Consider the following 12,735-nt stretch of genomic DNA (forward strand, 5'->3'; position numbering starts at 1 on the left):
GCATCAATGTTTTGAATGGCAATACATAGCCGATGCATCGATGACAAAAGTTCATGAACATCGACGTCGTTCAACAATGGATCATTTCATTTCGATCGTGGATGCTCAGACAGCTTCGTAACCACACCGTCGCTGTTCCACGAGGTGCATAATAATATCTTTTGTTGATGCGCGCACGTCTTTTTACGGGGAGTTGCTGTTTTGCTTGGGCTCAACCAGTCCTTTCTTTTCCTAATGTCAGGATAAAGATACCGTTTCTAGTTACCAGTAATGATACAGGTACTGTTCACCAGCCAATTGATGATCAACAAGCAGAGATGCACATATTGCCACTCGCTGATTTTTGCTTAGAGCGGATGCGGTGCCCATACCCGATTTTTGAACTTTTCCCCCACCGCGTACAAATGTCGCATAGTGGTGGAATGATCACAGTTCATCACATTTACCAGTTCGAGTACACCGACGTTTATCATCGTGGTTAACGCATTTAAAGAACCTTCATCAAACCCCGAAAGTCTTCCTGAACGAGGAGAGTTACTAATGTCTAACTAATCCTCAAAGCGAGAAAACCATTTTCTTGCCATGCCATGTCCAATGGCATTATCCCAATACGTTTCTGGCTGCCTTCGCTGCTGTCACTATTGAACTCAATCGGAAGAATATGTCAGATATGTTCTGATTTCTCTACTTGGCACTCCATTTTCTAGTGTTCACAGCTTCACTTGCTATCTTCCAAGGACAAAATGACAATATGTAAACTCAGATAGTAACAGTGAAATACAAATAAAAAAAGACAATAGACCAACCTAATAAATCATTTATGGACATTATTATTCACTTTCTAGGCAATTCTCAACAGAACATTATGTGCTTCTGAACTGAAACACCACCAAAAAAGTGTTAGATATTTTTTTCAAATGGAACGTTTGAACTGAAAAAGTTTCAGCTATCTTCACAGATAATAACAGAATTGTTATGAAGGTCAATCGACACATGTTAGACGAGAAAAAGATTCTCTCTTGTTCTGCCCTTGCGATTAATTTAGTCGCAGCTAAATCTATCCACGATGCAAAACACAGCCTCAACTGATATTTGAGGTCCAAGATATTGTCATTCATGCTAGTATAAGAACGATTCCTCGAGTTAGTGTCCACTGTCAGAGCGATACTTTTAACTCGCCTGTGGCTCCCCAGTGCTTTCAAGCGACAAGTTAAGAGTGTATCAAAGAAATGTCGGAATTGCTAGGACTATTTGAAAAATTAACGAATTTTAGGGAACACAAGCAGTTGGCACACAAAAACATAATAAACTCAACATCTGCTGAAAACTTTTGTGAAACTGTGGTTCACATGTATCTGTCGTCCCCTGTTACACCAATAAAAGATTATTTGATATGGCTATTGCAAAGATATACTTACAGCAACTCAATGAAAAAGTTTTATCCCAAATGTACAAACTAAAAAACTTTAACCCACCACAAAATGAGTGACATATTGTCGAGTTATTAATCATACCTGCACTACTAATCTACACAGAAGAGCTAATGTTTGATGACAAACTGATTTCATGATTCTTCAAATGGCAAATCATGCTTACTGCACAGGGGCCAGTCACATTAAAATGACCATCTACGTTGGACGTCAACATGCTATAACCACCCACAGACAACAGGTACAAGCACAAGCAGTGGAAGATATACAGAGCGTGTGTGTGTGTGTGTGGGGGGGGGGGGGGGAAAGATCCAAAATGGCTTTATCACTGGCCAAGGGTGGAAGCGTTTCTGGAATGGGTACAGTTGCAAACTGTCCACATGCCGCCATGGTTAAAGTATACAGTGGATGGCAAGATGACACCATCCAAAACTGGTGCCGAGGTAATTGTGGTGCACCATGGGCCCTAGATGACATGAGGTGAATGACAGCTACAGACGTGCATGGGCAAATATACATGCAACTGTTGAGCCGCTGACTGCCCAGTTGAACAAATGGGCTACAAACACTGTCTCCTGCTTAACAAATGGAATTCTGCAGCTTGTGCCTGTTTCGTGCACCCATGCAGACTGCAGTTCATTGGCGACAAAAGCTGGAATTTGCCTGTCAATACTGCAACTGGATGTCCACTGAGTAGTGAAGGTGACCTTTTCAGATGAATCTATATTTTATGCTCCTTCAGACAGATACACAGTGAGAAACAGCGATAACCCTGCAACAGTCGTCGGAACGGTCCAGGCCGAAGGAGGAAGCATTATGATCTGGGTAATGTTTTCATGGCTGTGAGTGAACTACTCAATTGGCATGAGGTGTTTACGAGCCAGACAACGCAACATGTCACACAGCTTGCAGTGTGTGTGTGTGTGTGTGTGTGTGTGTGTGTGGCCTTAAGAGCACTAAGATAAGTTTACTGTACTCCTCTGGCCACCAAAAACCGTGGATTTAAAACCATTCGGGACTCTGTGGGCCACCTAGATCAGGTCGTGTGGGTGTCACGGATCCTCACATGAGAAACCTAGCACAGCCAGACATGCCACTGGAGTTGACATGGCACCAATCCTTGTCAGTATCTTCCAGAAACTCTGACACTTCCTGCAGATGGTGGTTATTCAGGCTTTCGAGAAGTGATCACATTAATGTTGCTGGATGGAGTATTTTATCTTTAGAAACTAATATACATAGCGCACAAATGTAACACTGTTTTCTTTTCTGGGACATTTTTGAAATATTCTCCAACCCATGATTTTCTCTTTGCTGGTGTCAATATACACTAAGTATGGTGGTTGGTATAGCTCTCTTCTAACATCAAGTGAAAGATACAGTTTAAATAAAGAGAGACTTCATTTTCCTTGTGTTGTTGGGCATTTTAGACCTAACACATTGTAGAAAAGGCCACACTTATGTTTATGATTTGGCTTATTGGCCCATTTCACAAATGTCTGAGCATGTGGTTATCCTCACAATGAGTGTTTACTTCCCCTTCCCCAAAGTTTCATTTGGCATGCCTTACGAGAAGTTCAGCTTATTATTGCCGAAGTTTACCTCTTCCCTTACTTACCTTATTTGCTTTTGCCACTGGATCTCCTCCTGATGCTCAACTAAAGAGCTATTCTCCTCTTCTATACCAACCTGGTTCCATTTTCAATTTATTAGGCCTGTCTTTGTAATTTTATTCTATTTTACCGACACAGCCTGCTTCGCATAGGTAGCATTAAGTCTTGCATTGTATAGGGTCTTTCGTTTGCAGGTCACTGCATTGGGTTATGAATAAATTTCCGAGAATAATGTTAAGTAACTGAATATAATCCCTCAATGGAAAATCCAAGATAGAATGTAAGAATATTGTGGAAAGGATAGTTGATACCATATAGCAGCGATGTTGAGTCACAGATACGCACAGCAAAAAGACTATCAGAAAGTGACCTTTTGGCCAACAAGGCCTTTGTTGAAAATACGCGCATGCATACACACAGTCTCTGGCAGCTGGAGCCAGACTGCCAGATACTGTGTGTGTGTGTGTGTGTGTGTGTGTGTGTGTGTGTGTGTGTGTGTGTGTGTGTGTGTGTGTGGTTTTTCTTGTTGATACTCATTGCTGCAATTCTTTGTCGCGGAATCTTTTATGGCAAATTTTTTCGCTGTGCCACGGACAGAACTGTGTCTTCATCTAGGTTTGATTCAAGGAAGAAAAGCTTTTAAGTTGAGTCATTTGCTGTGCTGCTGAAGGAATAACCTACATCCAAACTAAGCAAAATTGCTGAAGCGAGTTTTCGGAAAACATTTTACATGTGGAATAAAAAATAAAACAGGGTATCTTGGATTTGCATGACTGCAAGAAAACTACTTGTTGAAAAATATTTAGTAATATCATAATATTGTCATTATTTCATGCTGGATTATCCATTGTTTGAAAATATTTGATTATTTCAAACTCACACACATGACAGCCTGATGATGAAGTGGTATTCTTTGAGTTATTGGTCATATTTATTATGATACTCCAAAGTTGAGTAACTCACTGCCCATTATTTGAAGAACGTGCTGGAAATTAAGAGTGAGAATTTTAATTCCTAATTTGAGGGAAGCAGAATTGTCATAATTCCAAATGTGTATTTTCACATAATCAAAAGGTGAATACTAGGTTAAAAGGCAGAGTGAAAAAAGTGACCCAGCTGTGATTCAATCCCACTGTCTTGGTCTCCAGTCACATGTGCTCCTGCTAGACCACTACACCAAATGGAAATTACATTCCACTTGCTGCCTTCTCTAAGCACTGCTGCTCTCTTGAGTTACGGCATCTGTTTGTTCTGTGGCAAATCCAAGCAAGTAGTTGTGGATGGTAGTTCTAATTAGTAGTAACCATCCTTCAAAATTTTCAGTTGTAGTGGGGCAAAAATATATTAAGTAACATGACAGACAGTAAATACGGTTAGTAAATGCACAGAAGAAACTACTTTCGGTTAATTGTATAAACTTCATTTAGGTCCATCTTTGTAGTCATACAAGACTGGTTCAAAGTTCCCTGTGCTGGCAAATAATAATAATAATTGTTAAGGTAACTTTTTCTAAATACAAAGGTGTAGCAATATGGTCTCCTATTTCTGGGTTTAAAACCACTTTTTCCCAAGTATTCTATTCTTGTGAACATTTCATTCTTCATCTGCTCTACTTTTCAACAGCCTTCCTTAAATTGGTACCTAGAACACATACTACAGAATTTTGTAATAATATCTTATGTGATGGAACATTATGAGTCAACAGATGATTAAATTACAGTTCTCATTTTGTTAAAAAAAATTACTTTATTACTGTACACAATGAACAAACAAAATATTTACATTTCACTTATTTTGAATAGGGAGGTCACTGCAACTTTGTAGGTGATGTAGATAGATGATGACGATGATGATGTCTGTTCAACTTTTCTTCCCAAGCCCTGAACAGCTTTTCTTTAGTTTCCTTTGATAACATTACTGCGAACAAAATTATACAATAAATACATCACATTGTATCTGCAACATTAATAACTGATACATAATAATCATCTTCTGCAGTTAATGGGAAAAATGACAGTTACAATAACAATGAGATTATTAAAAAATATTACTTCAACATTAACAGCCAATACATTCTATATTAAGACTGATGTCCAGGAGCACTGAAAGATATTTTACTTACTGTATTACGCAAATGAACACTACTATTACTGAAGTGTGTGTCGATTACATCAATAAATTTCAGTAAAATGACGCTGTGGGAGACTACCACCATTGAGTGTGAAACTTACAAAAGAATTCATAATCTAGTTTAAAAACTAGATTCATTGCAGATAAATTTCTCTTATTGCAATATTCGCAGTTGCATTGTTAGTCGAAAGGGAAGGTGCAGCAATAAAGACAGTGTCTTGTTATACAATAAAACTACATCTTGTGAGACAATAGCTTTTACAAATTTCACATGCACAGGAGACTAGTGCCCTTATCAGAATCTGAATGTAACCTGTAGCAGCTCAACAGTAGTATTCTTAGCTGCACTGCACTGCACTGCAACGACTCGCTCATTTGCAATGACAATGAAGAATTCCACTGTACCACTAAAATAACGTACTAACAGTCGATTAGATTGAAATTTGATATATATACTACTTTGATGAAAGACAGCTAGGCAATGAGTCTGTAAGTAACGGTTTTAATAAAATTACAGTTTGCCTGTGATACTACAACAGCAATTCAGAATTAATGTGCCCATGGAACAAGCAACTGCTGTAGACATTTTTGAGATATATGATTCTTTATCATTGTTTTAACTGAAGCGGAATACATAGCCCATTTGACTGCAGTGCTACTGTTACACTCATCATGCCTTGTCTGCTCAAAATACAGCAAACACCACCTCAATCTACAAATAATGGTTTCCACCAATTCCGCATTGTCGTTCTTTGCTGGTAGCAGTGGATAGGAGTTTTTTTGTTAAGAACAATTACAATAACTTTCCCAGTGCGTGGCCAAAGACCAGTGGGAGTAGGGGCTGAGAAGTAGCCAGTTCCTTTTAAGTATTCAGCTCCTGAGGCATACCAGCCAAGTTTTATGCTTCACTATCATTGCTAAAATAGAAGATACATTCTGAAACATTGTCCATGTTCAGTGAGAGAACAAACGAAACAGTGTAAATTTTTATTGCTTAATGCTTTGGCTGTGTAGACATGTAAAAATACAGCACCATGCCTTTACCCAGGTGCTGTCAATGTGTTAAAATATACTAGCATGCCACTTTCATGGTGTCGTAGATATGTTTAACTACATACTTGTTCCAAAAAGTGGCTCTGAGCACTATGGGACTTAACGTCTGAGGTCAACAGTCCCCTAGAACTGAGAACTACTTAAACCTACCTAACCTCAGGACATCACACACATCCATGCCCGAGGCAGGATTCAAACCTGCGACCGTAGCAGTCGCGCGGTTCCAGACTGAAGCGTCTAGAACAGCTCGGCCACCATGGCTGGCATACTTGTTCCACACCAGAGTAGATCTCGTGTCTGATATGATGGCTGATGTGCAGTGACCAATTTTTGTCCAAAGCACTGCTCAAGTTCATTCGTTTGTTCCGAAGGGGACACCAATAAGTATTTGCCACCTTTCGGCCAGTCAGCAATGACAGAACTGAGGCGCATACCCTCTAATCTTTCTCGAATGATTTTACGGAAACTATTGGGTAAAACAAATTCATTTTTACTTAAAGCTTTATATGTCAGGTTCACAATGATGTGCACATTATTTCGTTTATGGAACAATATTATGAACACACACACACACACACACACACACACACACACACACACACACACAGACTGATGAAAACTAGAGGTCGCTATGATTTTTGCGTTTCGTGCATATCACATAAGATGATGATGCGTATGAAATTTAGCTAACATACTGAATTTTTCTGTGGACTTAAGTAGGTGTGTCTCTCCAGCATGAATCTCAAGAAAATTGATGTGGTGTAGCACACTCATTTGCAATTGCGCCGCATCAGTAATAAAGCCAGAGTGAAATATCCACAACAGTCCTCATATTTCATGAATGGTTTCAGGTATAAAAATGGTATTTTAACAAATGATAGTGCATGAACAGGACAGTATTTTGCCATGCCCTTATTATGCAAAACTTCATTATCTACAGAGTTATTTCACTAACTGCAGACTTTTTTGATCAAAGAATGTAATTTTTAAGGGCTGCTGACAGATGGTGAAAAAACATGTGCTAAGGGTTTTGGAAGCTTTTTCGTAAGCTACTGACCTCAATTTTCCTCAGTTCCTCACTTAATAAACCACTGTTTCAGAACCTGTAATTGTATCTGCAGGCAGGTGATATTGTGTAAACTCTGTTGTGATTTGGCACAAGAAGCAAATTTTAACATGGCAGCCAGAGAAATGTGTAGGTTTTACTCAAAATTTGCCACCCATAACATTTCTCTGAAAGCTACAAATGGTTAACAAGCCAAACGAAAATAAATACATTTTCAGTGGCATTCTTTTTAGATACTAACCAAAGCAGAGGTGAAGATCTTTTTGAATGGTCACCACGTAAGTGTAGGGTTCAGTTTAGCTAGGCACTTCTCCTCCAAAGTTCTGCATTTCCCCTACAACCCCTGCCCGTAAACTCCAACAGTACTTGGGCGTTGCGCCATATTTCTGTCCTGTTCACTCAACAGCTCTTCAAAAGTTTGGCTAGCTTAGTTCGAGTATTTTTGGGTGTTTGCTATGGGATTCTCCTGGTTTGTTACTAGCTGCTGCCTTGTACTACCATTAGAGGTTTGTTCTAGTGCACAGGCAGGGTACAAGTCAGCTTTCCTGAGAAAATGTCTTAGTTGCACATAGGAAATAGTCCTAGGAGATGGGAGGAATGACAGCCTGAATTTCTGTTATTGAAAACTGTAGTGGTTTATAAAAATACAAAGTAGATTATTAAAGTTGATGCCTTGGTCACATGCTACTTTATTAAAATTTCTTAGCAATTTCAGCTTTGCAACCATCATTATATCTAGTACCACCTGTGCACATTCACAATGTAGCATTTTACAATTTTTAATTTATATAGCTGAAGAAAGCTCAACACATTTCCTGTCACTTACTTTCTGGTGAGTCAACTAACTGTGAAGCAATTTCCTCCAGGTCATTTTTTGGGACATTTTGCATTCGGTCTCCACCAAATTTAATGAAAGCCTCCTCTAGAGACAAATGTTCTAATCCTGTCTCACACAACTTTCTTAGATCCCTCATGTTCTTCTTATGCCGCTCATCAGTTTTCAAGATGCCTTCATAGGTCTTCCTCATTCTATGAACATGCAGAAAAAATTCATGGATATAATAAATTTAAATGAATCTAAAACATACCATTCTGTTTAATGTTCAACAAATCTACACTAACCTATAATGAGATGGAGGCAGCATAGGATATTAAATTTGAATTCTTCGTGCAAGGAAGCCACCTTCCACATTTTATCACAAGAGGAGAAGTGAAAGATATAGAAATAGTGATAATAGCAATAATTTGAGACATAATGTCTATGTAACAACAATTGCTATTATATCTTGATTTCAAATAATTCTCAATCGCATTTGTTTAATGATAGTGATTTCAGTTATGTAATCATTATCAAAGTTTGACACAGCAGTGGAATGGGTGTTGAGATAATATCTTACGGTGTCAGTCACGTGCTGAGCAGAGATCTAGCAGGATACCGTGTCAACTTTGACAAGCAGGATTTCGCATTTTTTAGCTCAGAATCAATACAAACATAATCGGTTATTCACTAACTTTCAGCAAATGCACCAGTTCAGGGTATTACATTCCTATCTATTAATATAAAATATGTAACAAGACAACATAAACATTCTCAGCCCAGAAGTTAAGAGGCATGTAATATAAAAACTGAAATATTTGTCAATTCACACTCTGCGGCCTGTTCCAGTGAGTTATTCGGGAAGGTCTGTAAAATACCCAATCGATGGACTCAAAACACTTCCCAACTACAAATTCATTTTGATGTTAAAGTAGGTGTGTAAGTGAAATGGTGTAAATCTGATGACTACAATTAACATTTCAACAATTCGCAGTAAAGTGAATGAGTTTTTCCATCGCCAAGGTATCTTTGCAGTAGGAAACAGATGATTTTTTTTTTAATTTTATTTTATTTCCTAAATTCAAGCCTTTAATAGCATTTTCTGATTTGTAAGGGCAATAAACGAGATTGGAAAGAATCTCTAGTCAGTAAAGTAGAAGGAAAGAACAAAATAACACACACTGGTTAAATTGAATTTACATTCATATTTGAATTTTTCTTCTCTTTTTCCATTTCACCTGTTTGTGAGAGGAATAACAGGAGCATTCTGGAACAAGGATGACTAAGGTACTCTGAGCCCATCACCAGTGCCACTTTCAGCCACTGGCTACTGCCAGGTCACAGGGTAGTAGGAGATGAGGAAATGATATGAACTGGGGGTCAGGGAGGGGGGGGGGGTGGTTACCCTTACTAAGAGATTGACCAGGACGGGGTTATTTCCTGCAGTTTCTTTTTTTTTTGGGTGGGGGTGGGGGGCATGGAGAGAACTGTCCTCCCTCCCCCACATGCACATGGTTGCTCTGGAAGCTACTAGGGCTCAGTGTTGTGGAGGAGAGGAAAATACTCTTCATTAATGGCGAAAGAAAGGTATTTATAAATGCAAATACAATTAAGACTCCCACTACACAATTTTTTTGTTTGTGCCAGATAGTGTCTCCAGCCCAGATTTCCCACCTTACATGAGTGGGCGCCTTAACCAGCTATCAGAGCAAACCTCTGTGTGTCACTGAGTATCCACGTCCTACAACTGCAGTTGCTGCGATTCCTGCACAGGGAGATACTTTATTATTAATGTTGCAGCCATTTTAGACATTTAATACTATCAGCAGTGTGAGTGTTTTACAGTGTACTATTCAATATCCCAGTCCAGTACAAATTTTCATTTGTCGCTAATACATTGTGCAGCTGAAGTCTAACTGTATTCACGTTTCTGAATACATTTCTTCCATTTCATACAGCTGTAGATCGTCGCAGTGTCTATGCCTTCAAACATGCATATATGTCTGTAAGATATTGCATAGTACAGTATAAAACACGGAAACTGCAAATAGTGTACATTAAGGATGGAGAATTGATTATGTAAAAACTTTAAAAGTGATGACACGAATGTGCATGATGAGCAGAGTGGCAGTCCCAATACCCGAACTACTGCAATTGTGCAAAACTCTGACCAAGACTGGTCAACAACTAATGACCTGTGCTCTGGTTGAGTAATTTCCTAACACTGGATGCACGACTGTCACACAAAAGCTTGTGCATTGGAAAATGTGGTCAATGTGACAAGACACAAATATATTCTTCAACATATATGGGGAATTGAGAGTACAGGCACCAACACTGTCAAGCTTGCACAATGTGGGTGCCTGGTGTCCCAGATCAGCCGGTAGCAGAGCCATATACGCAAGATCCTTTACGAACCTCCAAAGGTAAAAATCTCAAAGCATCAAATTGTGTATGAACATGGAGGTTGTGCAAAACAAGCTCTATCATCTGGTCCCTTGTGGCCAATCCAGCAGTCGATTACAGTCATTTAATGAATCGCATACTGAGTTATCCCATGAAGCAGTGGACCATCTTGCTGTCGAAGTTATGTGGTTCAGCTTTTTTCAACTGAGGAAATATCCAGTTACAGCTGCTTCACCCATGAACTTTTAACCAGCATATGGCACAAAAAACATTCAATTTAGGGGAGTTTTGTTGCAACTGTACCACCTCACACAGATCTGCTGACTCTCAGATGTGTACATTGTGTGTGTTCACACTTTCTGGTGAAATGTTGATTTACTACTGAACATGACACAATTAAGGAAATCTTCACCATGCAGTACCATTTCGTTTGTGAAGTTGGCTTTGAAGTTCCATGCTCCACACTTTAAAGACTGCAAAAACTGCAAATGGTAATGGTGTCTCAATACACACATCACTGAAATTGCTAATTCACGACTAGCCTTCACTCATTCAACTCTTTCTTTACTCACTCTTGTCATTCCATTTGATGTATTATTTGGAGTAAATTGCACAAAGCCTTAAAACCTCTATTCAATTTGAAACACTCTGTATGTATAATGTTAATCTTTGATTAAATGTCACCACCTTATATGCAGCTATTGTGGCTATGTACACAGAAGCCCAGAGATTTCCACACCCTCTGTCTCCTCTACTGTCTTATAAACATACACTGTCACTCATCTCTCTTTTTGACCTTAATGCAACGAAGCAGAAATACTCCCATCAGAGCATAATCTTTTCAATCCCACTCCATCACTTTGCGCTTTCTTGAAGTCCTTTTCAGTCGGAGTAACCAGACTCTGGAATGACCCCTTCATTATATTAGAGAGCTGAGTAACATCTCCAGCTTCAAAAGACATACCTCCTGAAACAGCAACAATCTTTATCCATATACACTCATTACCCCTAACATTCTCCTTTCCAACCCCATCATTTCCTACTGATCTCACGTGGTGCAGTCTACAGATATTCAAATCATAAATAATTATTATCAATTTTATTTTATTACTACTGTTCATATTAAATCATCCCAATGTAACTAGATAGATAAAAATGCTACTCAGCAAGCAGCCACAGGAGCAAAATCATACAAAATTTACAGAAAGGTGCAAGCTTTCAGAGCAAGTGGCTGCTACTTATAGCAGAAGAGCTGAAGGTGAAGGGTGAAGGAAAACAATTTATGAGGTTTAGGAAATGGGGGAGTTTGGGAAAAGTCATCCCCCTTCCTTCTCATCCCACCTGGTAAGTCTCCCCTGAGCTGGGTTCTGGATGACCTTTCTGATCTCTCCCCATTTCATAAACCTCACCAGTCCTTTTCCTTCACCCCTTCTGCCAGACTAAGAAGCCACTGTCTCCAAATGTTTGCACATTTCTTCAATCTTCATAAGTAGGCCGCCTCCTGCCACTCTGCGAGTAGATTTTTATTTTTTATCAATCCAACTACATTATATTTTCAGAAACTGATTATTTTCACTGATACAGTACTACTCTGACTTGTGCTACCCCATTTTACACAAATCTGAAGTTATGTGATTCATCTGTTTGAGCACCATGCACCTCTACTCCCTCTTTTTGCCCACAGAATGTTTAGCTTACAACGGGCTTGGACGTGTTTCATGCAGAATTGTTTTATCCACGGGGCTGGATTGTCTGTTAGATCCTAAGTGTGCCATCCAAACAAAGCAGAACTGATTCATCTTAATCAAGCAAGCATTGAAAATCTGTATCACTGGAATGTAAACTGAATATTACCGAAGACTTCAAAACTAAAATTTGTGAAGAAGTTTGATCTTCTGGAATCAACAGTCACAACAAGTCTCTCTCTCTCTCTCTCTCTCTCTCTCTCTCTCTCTCTCTCTCTCTCTCTCTCTCTCTCTCTCTCTGTGTGTGTGTGTGTGTGTGTGTGTGAGAGAGAGAGAGAGAGAGAGAGAGAGAGAGAGAGAGAGAGAGAGAGAGAGAGAGAGAGAACCTCGGAATTCAAGTAGCATTTATAAACATTATGGTATTATTGCTTAGGTGAAAACAAAACTGTCCTGTTGATCACAACATGGCATGCTCTCAAGCGAAGCTGATGTTTGAGACAACAAAAGAAGAACCTGGCTATGTGACCACAGATGA

General features: G+C 39.1%; 1 protein-coding gene across 3 annotated transcripts in view; it reads right to left on the minus strand.

Moving 5' to 3' along the window:
• Nucleotides 1–4,769: 4,769 nt before the first annotated feature.
• The window catches only part of LOC126235773 (uncharacterized), a 178,817-nt gene continuing 170,851 nt past the window's right edge, over nucleotides 4,770–12,735 (minus strand). For all 3 annotated transcript variants that reach the window (XM_049944573.1, XM_049944574.1, XM_049944575.1), the window contains 2 exons: nucleotides 8,119–8,321; nucleotides 4,770–4,960 (listed from right to left, as the gene is read on the minus strand). In XM_049944573.1, coding sequence (XP_049800530.1) covers nucleotides 4,851–4,960; nucleotides 8,119–8,321 — 313 coding nt within the window. In that variant the 3' untranslated portion in view covers nucleotides 4,770–4,850. The remainder of the gene's footprint in view (nucleotides 4,961–8,118; nucleotides 8,322–12,735) is intronic.

Source organism: Schistocerca nitens, chromosome 2 (genome assembly GCF_023898315.1).
Source record: "Schistocerca nitens isolate TAMUIC-IGC-003100 chromosome 2, iqSchNite1.1, whole genome shotgun sequence".
In the NCBI taxonomy this organism is placed as follows: Eukaryota; Metazoa; Arthropoda; class Insecta; order Orthoptera; family Acrididae; genus Schistocerca; species Schistocerca nitens.